The 19,020-nt window shown below is 46.1% G+C and overlaps 2 protein-coding genes across 4 annotated transcripts in view; one reads left to right on the top strand and one right to left on the bottom strand.

Moving 5' to 3' along the window:
- The window catches only part of SLC6A20 (solute carrier family 6 member 20), a 150,714-nt gene that overhangs the window by 12,225 nt on the left and 119,469 nt on the right, over positions 1-19,020 (bottom strand). The window lies entirely within an intron of this gene.
- LIMD1 (LIM domain containing 1) overlaps positions 1-19,020 on the top strand; it is a 74,567-nt gene that overhangs the window by 47,619 nt on the left and 7,928 nt on the right. The window contains exons 3-7 of one of the 2 annotated variants that reach the window (XR_014232637.1): positions 10,560-10,627; positions 13,134-13,196; positions 16,900-16,981; positions 17,530-17,660; positions 18,276-18,329. Coding sequence is in view for 1 of the 2 variants with exons in the window: in XM_082347381.1 (XP_082203507.1) it covers positions 10,560-10,627; positions 13,134-13,196; positions 17,530-17,660; positions 18,276-18,327; positions 18,844-18,912 (383 nt within the window). In the remaining variant the exon portion in view is untranslated. Of the gene's footprint in view, positions 1-10,559; positions 10,628-13,133; positions 13,197-16,899; positions 16,982-17,529; positions 17,661-18,275; positions 18,330-18,843; positions 18,913-19,020 lie in introns of those variants that run through there. The other variant, XM_082347381.1, reaches the window with a different exon arrangement.

Raw genomic sequence — 19,020 nt, 5'->3', positions numbered from 1 at the left:
TTCCATTAAATCTTCTTGAGCTTTAAATCTTCTGGGGTGCAGATAACTTATTTAGAAACAGTGATCCTTTCCAGTGTGCTTTTTATGATTTGCTAAGTGAGTTTAGAGCAGAGCTCAGTCTAGGGGTAATTATGCCCCACTCCCAGGGCAAAACCTTTCTGAATATTTTACTCAGTGTTGCATGGATTATTATGTGTTTTCCCAGTCTGTCTGGTGGGAATAGACAGTTTCCGGCCCTTGTGCACACCAGGCACTGTTCTCTCTCATCCTTTCGGATGTCTTTTACCCCCAGCGGTGGTTATTTTCTTCACATGCATGTGTCGATCCGTGCTCTGCTAAATCCTCAGAGGAGACCCTCTGCGAATCTCCAGGATTTTTTCTCTGTGCAGCGTTCTTTTCTCTGACTCAGATGATGATGGTCTGGAATAGTGGGCATGGAAAACTGTAAGGAAAAAAAAGACTTGGGAGTGGCTAGTGAGAAGAGGATTGCAGTGTGGAGTGGGCTACTCAGAGTGTGGTCCTCAACCAGTACTGGCCAGTAAGGACAGAAGCACAGAAATTGAGGCTTTTCATAACACCCTCAACAGAAATTGGAAACTTTCATAACAGTTTGACAGAGCATATTGAGGCTTGGATATCGTATGTTTCATTTTCCCATATTATTGTATTTTATGAGAAAGTAAGTCTGACAGGTGGAAATTAAAAACAAAACCCCCAAGACCTGGCCCTTTACCACTGAAAAACTGAGAAGGGAACAGTGACCTGGAGGATTTGGACAAAGAGGGAGACGGAAGTGGATGTGACTTTTAGCTTCAATAATTGAAGGTTTCTGAAGGGATTCTGGCAACGGTGCCTTATGTCACATGCTTAGCATGAGCCGGTGCTGTGCTGGGCCCCACTGTGATCCCTGATTTTGTCCTCTCCTCAGCACCCTCTATGGAGGAACCCAGGGGTTTAGGTGCCCAGCCAGCCTCTCACTTGGGAAGTAGCAAAGCCACGGACCCCAGCCTGAGTGCTTTTCCACTTTCCTCTTTCTTCCTGTTCCTCATCCCACTGGGGCAAGGTGAGCCTGTGGAATCCAGGTTGATCTGTTCACTGGAGCCGAACCAATTTGGTTGGTTTCTTTCTGTTGCTTTGTTGTTAGCAATACCTTCTAACAGTTATCCTATTCTGGAAAAAGCTGTTTGAAGAAGTAGATCCGGTAGACCTTTGTGGATGACGCAGGTGTTCCGTAGCTGCCCTGAGCACAAGTGGCTCTCAGGGACTTGAAATGTGCTTGTTCAAGTTGAACTGACTTTTTTCTTTTTAAGATGTATTTATTATTTATTTATTTATTAGCTGCCTCGGGTCTTAGTTGGAGCACGCGGGCTCTTCGTTGTGGCACGCGGGTTTTTTCTCTTCTCTAGTTGTGGCACGCAGGCTCCAGGGCTCATGGGCTCTGTAGTTGTGGCGCGTGGGCTTAGTTGCCCTGTGACATGTGGGATCTTAGTTCCCTGACCAGGGATCGAACCCGTGTCCCCTGCATTGGAAGGCGGATTCTTTACCACTGGACCACCAGGGAAGTCCCGGAACTGAATTTTTAATGTTATTTTATTTTAATTAATTCAGTTACATATCAATAGCCACCTATGGGCCGGTAGCCACTGTGGACAGCACAGGTAGAAGTTACCAGTTGGAACGGTGCAATAAAACCATGATCTAAACAATTGCTAGCTTTTACTTTTCTCAGGAAGTATCTTCATTGTTGGGAAAACCTTGCAGTTTTACTTTTTAGGGAGATATTTCAGAAACTGAAATTTGCGGTAAAGTCTTACAGCTAAGGGCCAATTACTTTTCCAGAATAGATGATTTGATTCTATTTCTAGAAACAAGGGAGAATGGTGAGTATTGCAAGTTTAGTTTTATTTGTCACATTAAATGGCCAACCTCTCTTTGTGTCATCATCCTCAACCGCTGTTTCCTTCACCAAGCTACACTGGCTTTATCCACATTTTTCTGTTTTCATCTGAAGGTGCCCCTGAAGGCATATATAAAATATTCATTCACTGCATCTATGGGAAGTGACTTTTTGGAACGGGTTCTTGATGAGTCTTTACATTTATTAGTGAATATTTTATAAACTGTCGTGGTGATCGGAAAATAAAGAGCAACTTTGAGTACTATATTCTAAAGCTGTGGAAAAGCTCTTTATTTGGTATAGTTTTCTTGTGCATATCACTGTCCGGTTCCCATTTCAGGGACTTCCTCTGCTAGAAGCAGGATGATTCTGAAACTAGAGTTATAAAGACGTAACCCGGACACACCCTGCCTCTCGACAGCTTTATGTTTGATGCTAATCGTTATAGGGATGGTCTAGGTCTTAGCACTTTTGTTTGAACAAGATGAATCTCTTCAAGTGGAGGTGCTGCTTCAGAGACAGTCCTGAGGCATAGCCTGACTCTGTGGTTCTCCAAGTGTGGTCCCTGGACCAGCACAGCCAGCATCACCCGGGAACTCATTAGAAAGGCAACTCTTCAGGCCCTTCCCAGACGTACTAAATCAGAATCTCTGGGGAGGGGCCCAGAAATCTGTGTTCTAGCAAACCCACCAGGTGGTTCTGAAGCATGCTAAAGTTTGAGGACCGCTGGCTGAATTTTCTGGTGTTCACGCCTCGACCATTATCTTATCTTCTGGTGTGTATGAGCTCTGGCACGGCACAGCTGGCTCCAAGTATGCGCCACCATAGGAAGTGTGAGGACAGTGATTTGTCACCACTCAAGGGAGTCACGGGGGGAAGAGATGTGATTAGGAAGGTCAAGAATCCACCTTCTTCCCCTCCCACAGTCTGAGAAATACTTGTTCCGGGACAAAGGGATAGTATATTGTGATGGGGAGAGTGTTGACTTAGCACTAGTGAGACCTGGGTGCAAATCCCAGCTCTTCTGCTTAGCTTCAGACACACAGCCGAGTTTGCCTGACCGCCTTAGCTTTTGTTTCCCCATCTGCAAAACGAAGGCTCAGTAAAACTGCATATAATGCGATAAGTGGAGTTAAACTGCTTAAAGCGTGGGGTCACATTATTGCAGGATTAACGAAATGACCCCCGCCAACCTCCAACACCCGCCAGCCTGGAATTCTCAGCTGGTTGTGCGTTCCCGCCTGTCCCTGTCCTGGCTGTGGTCTGGCGCCACCTAGTGGTGGTTGGCTGCTCTAGCTTATTTGTCAACGAGGGCGGTTCTGGGTCCTGCGCTTGATTGGAACTTTCAGGACAGTGGCCATGATTCCAGGAATTTCCAGGTTCATTGGTTTCTGTTTCATTGGCTAGATCTGGAGTGATTCAGACGGGAGGATACCTTCTCTCTGCCTCCCTGCTTCTCAAGATGAGTTTGCTTGCTGTTTTCTGCCTGGCCTCACTGTCACTCAATGTGTCTGTGGTAGAAGATGGGGGCCAGTCACCAGTCACGTTATAGCCACATGGGTGCCATCGCAGAGGATTTTTACAGAATTGTCAAGACAAAGAGATACAACGTAGGTAAAGTGCCCAGTACATAGAAAGTGCTTTAAAAAATGAAAATGCCCTTCTCCGTTCCCTGGGAGGAAGAGAGAAACTGGAATCCACGTGGAGGTGTGCACTCAGCAAGCATTAAATAGTGCGGGCGGGCTCATGGCACAATGGAACAAGCACGCACATCAGCGTCAGACAACCTGGCTTCCAACCTGCCCACTTACTGCCTGGGCGAGCCTCTCTGAGCCTTGGAATTTATGAAATGGAGATGATAACTTTTAACTTATAAGTATGGTGTTTTTATGAAGAGAAGAGGAAACCCAGAGAGCTGGGAGCAACCCTGGGTGTCACTTCCAGTGATTCCCAAGAGTAAGCAATTCCTGCATCTTTGCACTGCTCCGTGATGTTGACACGTGACGGGTTCTATTTCTGCCTAATTCTTAGGTGAACCCTTTCCACGCTGGCTGAATCCTAGAGTAGGTGACACGGAGTGGTTTGTGAAACGTCTCTGTGAAAGGCATGTGGCAGGTGTGGACAGAAAGGGGGCTAATGATGCAGTGATATGTGTGGCAGTGTTTTCAGACACCTTTAAAACTTTTTTTAGTATATGAAAGTTCTAAATATAGTACTTGAAACATAGAAGGCAATCAACAGATGTTAATTTTTTTCTCTCACTCTGACAAAATGCAAACTAAATATGGGTGTGGGAGCCAGTTTCTAAACGCAGGGGGTCTTTTAAAACTTTAGTGAAAACTGGAGTTTGAGTCCTTCAGAGCAGAGGAAGGCCCCACCTTCTCAGGACTGTGGCGGAGTCCTAAATATTTTTTCTTTTTTTGGTAATAAAGGAAATGCAGATGCAACCTCTGAGCCCTCCCCTGGCCTCTGGGGTCTGGACGTGGGACTCCTCAGCTCTGGGGCCTGGCAGCAAAAGGATTTGTCTAGGGAGTTCCCTGGAGGTCCAGTGGTTAGGTCTCGGCACTTTCACTGCGGAGGGCCTGGGTTCGATGCCTGGTCGGGGAACTAAGATCCCTCAAGCCGCGTGGCCAAAAAAAAAAAAAGGAGGATTTGCCTAGCCAGTTGGGCACTTTTTAAAATGATGATCAAAGTGATACCTGTTCATTATTAAAAGTTTGGGGATGTGTAGGAGAGTATAAAGAAGTAAACAACTAGCTAACACCCCCCCACCCCACATCCTGCAGATACCATGTATGTCTCAGAGGCACTGTCATTCTTGGACAGATTTCCTTTCCAGTCTTTTTTTCTTTGAATTTCTTCTTTACGTAGTTGAATCTTACTTTTTTTTTTTTTTTAACTTTTCTCATTATTACGTAAGAGTTTTCTTTTAAAAATTAAGAAGAAAGTATTGTTTCTCAGATTATGGATACATAATTCCAGAAAAATTTAATCTAGAAATGTATGAAGCAGAAGGTGAAATTTCTCTCATACCATCTTCCAGTGTACTAAATACTAGAAAAAATTTTTAAATATTGAAAAATATAAAGTGGTAAGTGAAATTTCCCTTTAATACAACCTGTCAGTGCTATATGGTATTAGATAAGTTTTAAAAAGAAAATTATAAAATAGGAAGTGAAATTTCCCTGTAACACCATGAGCCAATGCTAACCACTATTAGTTTTAATATGCAGTCTTCCAGTTTTTTTTTTCATATCAGTGGTGTGTGTGTATGGGTATAGGTTACTGAAATGGAATTGTACTATAAATATAGTTGTCTAGCTTGCTTTTTTCACTTACTAATGTAATTTGAGTATCCTTCTATAGTATAAGCATTTTCTAATACCAATGAAACACTTACTTGACTGGTATTTTAAATGGCTACATATTACATTTAAATGTGTCTGTTTTATGTGATCATTTCTCTAAGGCTGCCAATTTGGATCTAAGTAAACATTTATTCACATTTCCGATTCTTTCCCTAAGCTAAGTCCCAGACAGCCCAATTGAGTCAGAGATAAACATTTTAAAGTTTCCTCTCCAGGGTGAGTTAATCATTTTACACTCTCCTCTGTAGCTTACAGAAATATGCCCCGACAGCCATCACAAAAGAATATGACTGTTTAAAAAAATCTTTGTTGTTATCATAAGTGGGAAAAGCTCTTGTTTACTTTTGTGTTTCTTACTGTGCTGGAGGGTTCGACACTTTTGCACGTGTGATGATATTCCTCTGTGATTTTTGGAACAGAGGTGATCTACCCTCTGTTAAATCAAAAAGCTATTTCCTGCTTAGATTCTTTAGAACTTCCCTGACCCTTTTTCAGGGGCCAGAGCGGGGCGTTCTCCACGCCTTGCCTCAGAAGCCTCACCTCTCTCTGGGAAGTCCTGTGCGTTTCCAGGCGGCCTCCTCGCTCCCTCTAGTGGCCTCCTCAGTAGCTGCAGCCTCGCTTCCCTTCCTCTCATCAGAACCCGCTCTTCCCAGTGGGACATCCCAGAAGGGAGCAGCAGAGTAACGGCGCTCCACGGACTTGCAGCCAGACGGTGTGAGGATTGCTCTCCTCTTAGGGTGGGCTGTTTGTGTCCTTGTCGCCTTGGCTGCCAGGGAGGGACTGGAAGCAGGACATAAGCTCTCACCCCGAGCCTGGCGGGGACACAAGGCAGAAAGGATACTCTAGTTAGTTTTCATTTTCCTTTCTAAAACTCTGAGTCCTGTGGAATCTTTTTATAGAGGGGAAATTTGTAAGTCAGTAAAGTAAGTTTAACTTCCATGGCTGTCAGAGGGTTCTGTTAGTGAACCCTGAAATCACTGAGCTGTAGGTACTCATTCTTGTTACCCTAGTTCAGTTGGGAAATGCTTGTGAAGGTTCTAGAATGAGAACTTCCTAGAACAACTTTGAGGTGAGGACAGGAGGGAAAGTTTGGAGAACTAAAGACTTCTAACATATGCCCCATTGCCATTCACACCCTCTCACTCCATTAAAGTTTGTTTCAGGCAATAAAAATAATATACATAATCATTGCAGAAAAAAACTAATAACATCACCATTTCCTTTACTCAGAGATAATGACTGTGTATGAGCATATAAGTGTGTATGTATATCCATGTCTGTGTACACACACACACACACACACAGATGTTTTTAACCCCATTTTGCAGTATTTTAAATATTTCTCCACTAAATATTTTTGGAAAACAATCTTTTTTTTTTTTTTTTTCTCTCTTCACTCTCCTCTTCCTGTCGGAAACACATTCTTTAATATGGCTTTGTAATAGTACATAATTTATCTGATAAGAATTAGATGTTTGGTTGACACTCATTTTTTAAAAAATTTATTTATTATTTATTTTATTTTTGGCTGCGTTGGGTCTTTGTTTCTGCATGCGGGCTTTCTCTAGTTGCAGCGAGCGGGGGCTAATCTTCCTTGCAGTGCACGGGCTTCTCATTGCAGTGGCTTCTCTTGTTGTGGAACATGGGCTCTAGGCACGCAGGCTTCAGCAGTTGTGGCACACGGGCTCAGTAGTTGTGGCTTGTGGGCTCTAGAGCGCAGGCTCAGTAGCTGTGCTGCACGGGCTTAGTTGCTCCACGGCATGTGGGAATCTTCCCAGACCAGGGCTCGAACCGGTGTCCCCTGCATTGGCAGGCGGATTCTTAACCACTGCGCCACCAGGGAAGCCCGACACTCATTTTTTTGTAAGCTGTTGTAAATGATGCTGAGATGAAGATCCTTTAAACAATTTGATTATTTCCTTGGAATAAATTCCTGCAGTAGAATTTTTGGGTCACAATAATCCAAACTTTCTAAATTCTGTTGAAATTTAATATTAAATTTGTCTTAAAAAGCTTGTTTCAGTTTCTGCTTTTCCTTGCAGAGTGGAGAGTGTCAGTCTGTCAATGTCATTACTAACACTGTCATTCTTTTTAGCCTTTGCTAATTGGATAGACAAAGCTTGGTATACTATTTTAGTTTGCAGTTATAAAAAAATTTGAGAAAAGTTAAGGATTCTTTTATATTCATTGGTCATTCATACTACTTTTGTCATTTTCCCCCCATTCTTTGCCCAGTTTTAAAATATTGGGCTGTTAATTGAGTAATTTGCATATTGGGGTTAAGTTCTGTTTGTCATATAGTACAGGTGCTTTTTCTAGCATGTCGTTTGCCTTTTGGTTTATAGTGTTTCACCTAAAGAAGATGTGTGTGTGCAGTTTAAAAACAACAAGAAAAAAGCTACAAGAAAGTACCATAGGAAATAACCCTTATTTACGTACCACCCAGAATGCACAAACATTTATATGTTGTCATTTTGGCTTATTTTTAATAAAGGAAGAAGAATATTACAGATAAATTGGAATCATGTTGGTTCCCCCTCCCGTCCCATTTCCCCCTTCCCCAGGGCAGGTACTATTATGAATTGAGTGTATGGATCCTTCCAATCCCAGCTTTTATACTATTACCACATATACAAGTATCAATAGACAATATTTAGGACTAGTTTTGTGTATGTAACTGACATATACACTCTCCCTCATAATAATGCATCGTTGAACAGTTTTCCTCATTTGTATATGAGGATTTTCAGTTCAATTCATAATGATACACACAGACCTAGTTCATTCATTTTGATTGCTGTGTAGTATCGCATCCGTTGAATATAACTCTAAATTCTTCCTCAATATATTTATCAATTTTTCCATATTGGTGAACACTGAAGATGCTCTGGGTTTCTCAGTTTTCATTTCACCCCTGCAGTGAAAATCCATACATGCACCTCCTTCTGCACACTGGGGGATCTTCTCAAGGGGTGTCCCTAGCAGTGTGTTGCGGGTAATGTCAATTTTCAGCTCAACTGGCTCTTGCCAATTCTTCCCAAAGTGGTCAAGCCAATCGACATTTCCACCAGCAGTGTGAAAGGGTCCCTCTTTTGTCTCACAACTTCGCCAAGACAGGGAGTTGTCAGACTTGGTGATTTTTGCCCATCTAGGGATGAGTTATCTTCTCATTGTGGTTTTAATTTGCGTGCGCTGATTGGTGGTGGGATTGAACATCTTTTTCAATGGTTGTTGCCTAGAGTTTAACAGGTTTTGTAATAGGGAAGAAACTTTGTATTCTATTACAAGGTAATCCCTAAAGGCATGTTGCCTTTAAGCTTAAAGTATACATAATGGCCCGTCTCTGGGAACCCTGGCTCCCAGGTAATGCGCATTAAGCTAAAATACTCTTGTTTAGCTCACAGGAAACATCCTGACCAGGCCCACCCATGAATGGCTGCATCCCCCTCTGGAGGCTGACTGGAACCAGGAAATGTTCGGCTTTACTCCCTCCCCTTTAGTATAAAAGAGCCTGAATTCTAACTCAGGCACGATGGTTCTTTGGAATAGAAGTTTACCATCTTCTTGGTCTACTGGCTTTCCGAATAAAGTCGCTATTCCTTGTCCCAACGACTCGTCTCTCCACTTATTGGCCTGTCGTGGGGCAAGCAGCATGAGCTTGGATTCAATAACAGTTTTCTCTTCTCCACACCTTCCTTTGATCTTTTTCCCCATTGGGTTGCTTGTCTTTTTCTTAGGATTATTAATATTCTTTGTATGTTTTAGATACTAATGCCGTGTTGTATGTTGCAGCCATCTTCTGATCCCTGACTTGCCTTTCCTTTTATTCCATTTATTGCCCTTCCCTTGGTTAGGCTGTTACCAACACCTCTTAGTCTGAGGCTGAGCTGAAGTTACAGTTACGTCCTCAGGGAATGTAGCACATGCTCAGAGCATTAAAACGTTCTAGAGGAACTCATCAGAGGGTTGGGGAGACATTGAGATAACAGTAAATCTGGCAGCAACTAACACCCCGCAAAGGGTCTGACGAGGTCAGGAGAAGGTCAGGGCCTTCCTGATAAGCTTAGTATAGAGGCAGGCAAGTGGATGGTCAGTGCGTGGAAATCCTTACCGTGCTAAAGTCAAAGACAGTTGCCTGTATTTTCTTGAAATAGCTTTTGTTTTTCGCACTGAGGTCTTTAGTCCATCTGGAGTTTTTTGCTTCTGTAGTTTCATTTATTTCTTTTTGTGGCTTTTCCCCTACATTGATGCTTTCAAAGTCCTCTCTGAGCTCCGACGAGTCTTCATCAGCAACCTCTCCCTCATTACCTTGTGCTCTTTGCCTGCTCTGGGGCGTCACAGGCAAGGACACCCATTGTGTATGGAGGGGACTTCTCTGTGTCTCAAGCACTGTTAATGTTTTCGACATGGGTGATTTTGGTTTCAGGTGACTTTAGGCCTAAGGAGCTTGATTCCACTAGTGTTTAGAATTCATTCAGTTTTTGAAACTTCCACGGAGTCTGTTGGGTGTGATTTGTGCGTGGCCCTGGAGGTATTCTCAGATCTGGGGTTGCTGCTGAATACAGATCCAGGGTCTCCCACAAAGATGCTCCCGCTTACCTCGAACAGGTGGCCCATTGTGTTTTTTCATAAGGGATCCAAGGAATTGACACAGTGTGCTATTCTTGTCAGTGTCCTAGCTCTATGGAAACTAAAGTTACATCTAAGGAGTCAGGGTGCTTTGAATTTTTCCCACTCCCACCCACCCCATTGAGATCAAGAGAAAATAGGAAAAATCATCATCTTTTCAACAGTGTGTGTTTTCTGTCATTCAGATGAAAACAGATGTGAAAGTAAGGAAGATAAGAGCTGACCAATTTATAAGGAATTTCCTGATAGGTTGTCACCAGCATCCCCTGGAGAACATGTCAAAGGTGATGACGCCCAATGTCTGTGGGAAACGGCAGCGTCACAGGAGACTGTTGCCTGGTGTCCCCACATGTGGATGCCTCTGCCATCTTGTCACCCAGTGTCTCGCTGGCTTCTTTCTCAGCAGAGACGAGGTGCGAGAAGTGGGTGTAGGATGATTCCCAAGTCAGTCTGCCAGGCAGCAACCACCAGGGGACCCTGTCTTCTGGCCCTGAGTCTACCTGTTACCAAGGACCACAGCAGCTTTCAGGAACCAGAAGCTGTTACCGATAATTGGCATTTTTTTGCATGATTATTTCTGCTTTAAAAGGTTTTGCCTTTCTTCTCTCTTTTTTCACTGCATATTAACATTTTCTTTTTACCCCCCCTTTGTGTTTTTTCCTTAGGCCGGAAGCTGAGAGGAAAAGCCTTTTATTTTGTCAACGGCAAAGTGTTTTGTGAGGAAGACTTCCTGGTGAGTTTGTCACCCAAGCTTCCCCTCCTTGCAGTCCTGCCCTGAGTCAGACGGGGAGCGTGCAGAGAAGCTGGGCTAAAGCAGAAGAAGGTGGTTTTTCTCTGTGGTCCCTAGTGCCATCTGGAAGCTGCACTGCTGGAGAAAGGGGTCCTGACTTTCCTTCTGCAGAAGCATGGGGTGGCCCACGTTCCCAGGCAAATGACAAACTGCAGAGCTTTGTGCTTTTCAGGGACTTTGGGGTCGCTCAGCCTGTCCTCTTGTGCTTTGCCCATTTCTGCCTACTCCCCCCAGCTCTTAACTCTCAGTCTGGGACCTGGGCCCCCTTACTTCTCATCCTGCCTGCCTCTCCCACGCACTGAAAGTCTGTCCATGTGCCAGTGACTCCCACGTCTGAACTCCGGCCATGTAGGCGCCTCTGAGGCCAGTTGTTCACAATCTCCCTGCCCATCAGACAGTCCCCAGGGTTGTCCCCAGCCCATCCGCCAGCCCCTCCCACTGTACTTGAGAGTCACCTGAAGCAGAAAAGTCCCCTTGCCTGGGACCTTATCTCTGAGAACAGTGTCCTAGGTTCCTCCTCTACCCCTCCTCTTTCCTGTCTCTCCTAGAGTGTGGCCAAGCATGGGGCCTGGTGCCACCGCGTCCTCCCCAGGCCTGTGTGGCTTGTGATGTCAGCATGGCTCCGCCGCCCCCTCACTGCTGTGCTGTGTCACTGCCCAGGCCCGGGATCCAGGGTTCAGAGCATGCGCAGGAGCTGTCTGCGGTCTGGGCAGCCTCCCATCTCACTCACTCTGTGGCTTGCAGTTCTCTGCACGCCATGGCCCCATCCTGTGTGCCTTAGCTTGCGCTGGGTCCCCTGTTTGGGATGTCTTCACCCTTCGTTTGCCCAGGTCACCCGACGGCCTTCATGTTCCCCCGCCTCACAGTGGATCTCCCCTCCTGTGTGCTGCTGCTGCCCCGGGCTTGCCAGTGGTCAGCGCACCGCGTGTCTGTTTACAAGTCTTTCGCCGACTTAACTGTAACTTCCTAGGCAGGGAGGAACATGCTGCTTCACCTTTACACCTTCAGACCCTAACACAGTGCCAGGCATGGAGCGCTGCGTGGTCAGTGGGACGACCAACGTGAGACCCAGAGATGGCTCGGGGCCAGCTTCTCCGTGGATGTGTGGGTTGACTCATTATGACTCGTGTTTGCCGGCAACAGCCAAGCAAACCCAAAGAAATAGCTTCCTGCGTGCCCTCAGGAATCACTTCCTCCACATGTTCACTTCAGTCTCCGGCGCTGTGTGTTTGATAGTCAGATGGTGGCACACCAGAGTTGACCGTCTCCCAGTTTCACATCTGATGGGCCAAGTGCCTGTCCTGCTCCTGGAGTCTCACGGGCTCTTGGTGGGCCAGGTGCCCACCCCTGGGCAAAGTCTTGGGTGCTGGATGACTGCGAGGCTCTGATTGGCCAGGTCTGAGCCAGTGCCTTGCCTTGGAACCCACCATGGGGTCAGCCCCACGGGAATCACAGGACCACAGGATGGGGAATGGAGCTGGATCCCAAAAGAAAATAAAGAACTGTTACCCCTAGAATCAGGAGGAAGTGCTGGGCAGCAAAACCCCACAGTATGTGGTGTAGAGTTGCAGAAAATTTCCCTTTTCTTTTCCACTTTCCTTTCCATTACATTTCCCTTATTAAGTTGGGTTTGCAATATTTAAGCTTCTAGTATCTTCCAGTGTGTAGTATCTAGTCTGTTTTCTGAGGTGAGTTCCTCGTTTCTTTCAAGACTAGAGCTGTGTGTGTGTGTGTGTGTGTGTGTGTGTGTGTGTGTGTGTGTGTGTTTTGGTAAGGTAAGGAAATAATATTTATCCAGTTTCTTTGAAGCTAATTGTAAAAGGCATTGGCTTTTTAACCAGACCCAGACTTGAATTTGAATCCCGTCCTTACCCCTTACAGGCTGTGTGACCATGAGAAGGTCACTTAACCTTTCGGAGCTTCCCTTTGCTTCCATTTGAGAAACGGTGTAACATATACCTTGCAGAATTGTTTTGAAAATTAGAGTGATGGTCTCAAACTTGAGTGTGCATAAGAATCCCCTGAAGGGCTTGTGAAAACTCAGGATGGCCAGGCCCCACCCCCTGAGTTTCCAGTTTAGTAGGTCTGGGGTGGAGCTGAAGAATTTGCGCTTCTGACAAGTTCCCAGGTGATGCCAGGGAACTGCGTTTTGAGAACCACCGGATGAGAGACTGACGCCTCTCTCTGCGCAGCCTCTCATGCAGAGCCTGGCATGTCATGGGTACGTGGGTGCAGCTGTTGAAGGCGAGTGGTATTAGCATTTGTAATGGCTTTTGTGGCAGAGGATATTCCGTGATTCATCACACTGTTGTCCACGGGGACATGACAGATCCTGTGTGGAGTGACACATCTTTCTGAGAAATTCCTTGTGTTCCTCATGACTGGCAGGGAAGTAGCAAGATTCCTCTGCCCCGCCTGGGTTTAACTCTCTTTTCTCTTTCCACTGCAGTACTCTGGTTTCCAGCAGTCTGCTGACAGGTGTTTTCTTTGTGGACATCTGATCATGGACATGGTGAGTAGGGGCAGCCGAACCAGATAATAGCATGGTGGGAGGGGGAGGCATTCAGAGAAAAAAGAAATTAATAATTGAGAACAGTGTTTCCTACCTTGATTTGTGGCTACATCTGGTTTTATTAAAAGAAGACCCCATGCTTGCTTGCTTGCTGTAGTGGACCCGCATTTGGCTTTTACTGGAATTAGCATCCTTCGCCATCCAATCCACATGATGTCATTGCTGCTGGCACTCTCTCCTTTGGGCTGTTCATGTCACATTGGCCTCCCTCTGATTTTCCGTGATCCTTGTGGCGTCCCAGGTGAGATGCCAAATGGAGCTGCAGACATCTCAGCTACTTTGGAATTGGGTGCAGAACGTCGGATAACACAGTTGTTTTCCCCCCATGTTCTTCCCGGCTTGATCATTTCCTAAGATGAGGTCTGGTGGCCCGTTGTTAGTTCTGAGATAGCAAAACAGGGAGCAGGTTTTATCCATTCCGTTCCTCGCTCAGCCATGGCTCTCTGAGCTTGTCCTGGGCCTCAGTGCCTTTATCTTTTGAGTGGGGACAGTTCTTCCTTCCTGGCCTCCTTTTAGGGTAAGGTTGTGAGGTTAATGAATACAGAGTTCTTATTTTTCTCAGGGATTAAATTGCTCACCATTGGAGAACAGCCCTATCGAATTTCTTTAATATATTGGTCAGAGAAAATCGTTATATAACATTCTATTAGTTGAAAGAGTTAAATCCCTCTCTAAGCTGAGCCATTAATTCCATTCTGGAGAAGGGAATTGCTAGTCATTGTTTTTGTTTGTTTGTTTGTTTACCTTTTTTTATAGAGAAGCAACTCAGAGGGCGTGCATCTTAAGTGTACAGCTGAATGAATTTTTATATATGTATATACCTATGTGTAAACACCACACAGATCAAGGTATAGAACATTTTCAACATCCAGAAAGACCCTCTCTCACAAAGATACCCACTATTCTGACCTCTATTGCCCCAGGCTGGTCCTGGAACTTCATACAGGTGGATTCATATAGTATAGATTCCTTTGGGTCAGCCTTTTCTCACTTAGAAAAATGTTTTTGAGATTCATCCATGTTGTTGTCTGTGTTGGTAGTTCATTTATTCTCATTGCTAAGTAGAATTCCATTGTATGGATATAGCACCCTTTATTTATCCATTCTCCTGCAGATGGGGATTTGGGTGTTTTTCAGTTTTTGGCAATTTATGAATAAGTTGCTGTGAACGCTCTTATGCATGTCTTTGGCGGACATAAACACTCATTTCTGCTGGTTTTATGCTGACAGGTATAAAACAGTGAACCAGAGCTGTCCCTGTTTGTGAACAGACCCTGTTGCCATCCAGGCTCTGACACCGCACAGCACAGCTTGGCCCTGTGAGCGGTGTCCTGATAAGCGGCTAAGGCCTCCCTAGGAATGTGGCCCTCCACCCATTCCGCCAGGGAAGGCAGGAGGAAGCCACACACCCTCACCCCTACCTTCCCCAAGTGCCTGCCCAACTCCACAGGGCTCCATTTCTTTAGCAGATTTTGTCCTTGATTTTAGAGCCCTTCTGACAAACCCACCACATATGAGGCCAACAGTGTCCAAATTTATGAACATGACTATACACTGTTCTTATCTGTGGGTATCCTAAGCCTTCTTTTTTTTTTTTTTTTTTTAAAACTTCTCCCCGAAAACCATCAGAGTTCAGGTTGTTTTTTTTAAATGGCATAGTATTTGTATATAATCTGTGCACATCCTCCCTATACTTTATTTATTTATTTATTTATTTATATTTAGGGAATAGTTTTATTTATTTATTTTTATTTTTGGTTGCGTTGGGTCTTCGTTTCTGTGCAAGGGCTCTCTCCAGTTGCGGCAAGTGGGGGCCACTCTTCATCGCGGTGTGCGGGCCTCTCGCTATCGTGGACTCTTGTTGCGGAGCACAGGCTCCAGACGCGCAGGCTCAGCAATTGTGGCTCACGGGCCTAGTTGCTCCGCGGCATGTGGGATCCTCCCAGACCAGGGCTTGAACCCATGTCCCCTGCATTGGCAGGCAGACTCTCAACCACTGCACCACCAGGGAAGCCCCTCCTAAGCCTTCTTTTGGCCTCAAGGTATTTCATTTATCTATTACTACATGACAAGCCACCCCAAAACTTAGTGATTTAAAACAACAGTGATTCATTATTTATCATGATTCCATGGGTCAGGAATTAGGTCAAGGCTCTGCAGGGCGATTCTTCTGCTCCATGTGGCATTAGCTGGGGTCACTTACTCAGCTGTGTTCAGCTGATGGCACAAGATGATCTCTCACCCTCCAGGCCTCTCTCCCCGTGGCTACTAATCTTACTCAGTAGTCTAGCCTGGACTTCCTTTCAGCGAGAGAGAGGAAGTAGCAGCTGCCAATTTTCTTACGTCCTTGACTTCAAAATCTCAGAACATCATTTCTTCCTCATTCTATTGATCAAAAAAAGTCACAAGGCCAGTCCCAATTCAAGGGAAGCGGGGAACTGAATTTTGGAGACCATCTCTACCTCATGGGATAACACGAGGTCTCACTCCTCTCAGACTTAAAAACTTTCAGCGAGTGACTGGTAGTGACACTTATTTTTAAAAATAGAACGCTTAATTGCCACCAAGAATTATAATAATACAGAGAAAGGTTCCTTCAGTTACCATTCTTGGTTCTCCAGCAGAATTCAGTTGTGCAACTCTTGGTGTAAATTGTCTGTCTCTGCTCCATCTTTGTTAGTAGAGGGGAATACTCTGGGCTTGGAGGTTGGAACTGGGCATTTTCCCACATGAAAAAAATTATTACACCTAGTCAGAATGCAGCAAAATGGTATCTTTATCCTACCATACTTCTGGCAAAGTGTGGGTTAAACTAATTTAAGGGTCTCTTTCTGCCAAGACAACATTAGTCTGGGGGCCAAATGCATTCCAGGGTCCAGATTGCCAAGGGGACTCTGAAGCCCAGCCGGTTGTTCTTCCTACTTTGGCAGCTTGGGGAGCCTGAAATCCCAGAGGGGATGAGGAAGCTTGAAAGCTGTGCTTTCAGAGGAGAGCTGGGCTAGCACGACATCCTCCCGGTGCCCCCCGGCTGCAGCGTGTGAGGTGTGGCATGGCCAGAACACAGCATGGCTTTCCCACGGGACTTACGATGCTCTGCCAAGGTTCTCCTTGGTTCCAAGTCTCCTTCCTTCTGCCTGTCGGAAGGCTTTCCGTGTGGCCCCACTCAGGGATGCTCATGACCATTCTGTACACTCCTTGCCTACGGTGTTTTGGTGCAGGCTTGCTGGTGTTGATTCCGTAGTTCTGTTGTTTGTGCTAAGTTTCATGGTGAAGGTAATCGCAGAAATGAATCTGCTACTGAGTCATCAGAGATGCTTTCAACTGCAGATTACAGAAAGCCCAGACTCAACTCAAACCAATGGTTCTCAAACTTTAGCATACATCAGAATCACTTTATTAAAACACCCATTGCTGGGATAGGGCCCAAGAATGTGCATTGTAAACAAGTTCCCAAGGGTTGCTGATGCTGTAGGTGCAGGGACCATACTTTAAGAACCACTGACTTAATAGGAAAAAATGTTTTATCTCACCTAAGAGGTTTGGAGGGAGGCAGTTCCATGGTGAGTTAATTTGGTGACTCACTGACACCACCATAGACAGGACGTTCTTTCCCTCTCTTCTTTCTCCCACCCTCCGCGTCTAGGTTCTGTTCTGGTTTCAGGATGGCCTCTTACAGTTCCAGGTTATCAGTCACATCCAGATCAAGCGATGCCGAGAGGAAGAGGGTGCATGGGGCTTTCTCCTCACTGTGTTTCAAAGCAGCAGCAACAAAGAGGCTTTACTTACAATTGGATTTGAGATAATCCGGGGCTGAGTCACGGGCTTCTGGATTATCACGCTGCAGAGTCAAAGCTGCTTAGTAGGGGCACCCAGGAAGGAGAAGTTAAGAGGTTTTTCCCAAGCTCTTCCATTTCCTTGTGGAGTTTCCTTTAATCTTTCCATGTACTTGCTGCTTCCCAAATCTGAGGTGGAGCCTTTCATGGCCCTGCTTTGCATCATTTCCTGCAGAGAATCATGTTTTTTGATAGAGAACCCTCCCTTCTGGAGGTTTATGAAGTGCAGGAGAAGGATCCCATTTGGTTTCCTCCTACTTATACCTGTAACTAGGTTAGCCTTTCCTGCCCCCATCATCTCTTGACTTGGTCCAAGTGAAACTGGGATGAGGGTGGCAGTTGCTCATATGGACCCTCGGCCTGATGTGTCTCTCCCTTCCACTGGCACTTCCTTCCCTATAATCCCTGCTGAGTCCTGACCTCTTCCATTGTACCCCCAGATCCTTCAGGCCCTGGGGAAGTCCTACCACCCCGGCTGCTTCCGCTGTGTCATCTGTAATGAGTGTTTGGACGGGGTACCCTTCACTGTGGACTCAGAGAACAAGATCTACTGTGTCCGGGATTACCACAAGTAAGGAGAGCCACTTGTGTAAGCCACACTGGCTGAAACTCAGCAGGGTGGAGGGTGGGGACCTGCTGAGGCACGTCTGCAGGCTGCTTGCACTGTTGTCGACAGTGCAGCGAACGTGCAGTGGTTTTGAGGGGTGTAGCACGGGCCTCGGGGGTCAGCGGATGCCCGTGCAGACAGGAACTGGTTAAAGAATTATGTTTACTGGAAAAACAGGACCAAAAAACCTACAATCAGGTGCCTAGCTAGGCTTCTGGAGGAATGTGCCAAGCCCTGTGGCTCCAGCCTTACCAAACTTCAAAAGGCCCCAATTCAGGGCTGGTGTCCACCACCCTCAGTTTGCCTGGGCCTGTGTGAGGCACCATGAGGGGGGTAAACAGGTCAGCCTCCAGCCCTAGCAGAGTGAGAGGGGGCAAATGCACTTGTTACCGCTGGGGAACAATCCCGAAGCAATAGTCCCAGGAGTGTGCCGGGTCTGTCTTTATAGACGAGCTAGAGGGATTCACGTGAAGAGTGACGGGTGGGCGGCAGGGCCGGGCCAGCGAGGAAGGCTCCAGGCACAAGTCTCCCAGAAACACCTCAATATGCCCTTCACTGCTTCTTTGCTTCTCCCGCCAGGGTGTTGGCCCCCAAGTGTGCAGCCTGTGGCCTTCCCATCCTTCCACCTGAGGTAAGATGCTCTTTCAACACTGCTCCTGGGGTCTTCCAAGAGATGAATATCTCCCTGGGTCATTTACAAGATCTGTGTCCTGTCCTTATACCTCTTTAAAAATCCTTCTAAAATCTCAACTCTGAGATAAATGGTGTCCTCACCAAGAAGCCCCTTTCTCACTAGCTGCCTTCCCTAGCCCAGTGTCCTTCTTATGCCCTGTTTGTCCTTGTAATTGGGTCAAGTTCTCTGACTTGATACTAACTCCCAGATTAGACGATGAGCAGATGAACAAGACCAAGTAGGTGGTTTTTTCGCTGTTGACTCTGACATTCCAGATGGTAGAGCTGCATCCCTCTCACTTCCTCTCATCTCCTGTACGTGTCCTTTTTTCTGCTGGTGTTAGTATCCGCTACGGATTCCTGCTCTTCTCCTAAGGCCGCCTACTTGCTACCCCAGAACCCTCCCCCACCTTCCTGGCCGCGGAGCCCGATGGCCCCCCAGCTAGCCTCTGCTTCTTGCTTTCCTTTGGTCCAGGGTTCAGATGAGACCATCCGAGTCGTGTCCATGGACAGAGACTACCACGTGGCGTGTTACCACTGCGAGGTAGGCCCCCCCCCCGCCCTACGAGGCCCCCAAAGCCCATCCTAGAAGTCCAAGAGGAAAGCATCACGGGCTGACGGAGGCAGGATGTGGGCAAGGGGCTGCCCTCCA

This window comes from Balaenoptera borealis, assembly GCF_965194805.1.
Source record: "Balaenoptera borealis genome assembly, chromosome: 12".
In the NCBI taxonomy this organism is placed as follows: domain Eukaryota; kingdom Metazoa; phylum Chordata; class Mammalia; order Artiodactyla; family Balaenopteridae; genus Balaenoptera; species Balaenoptera borealis.
This window is presented reverse-complemented; position numbering and strand designations above follow the sequence as displayed.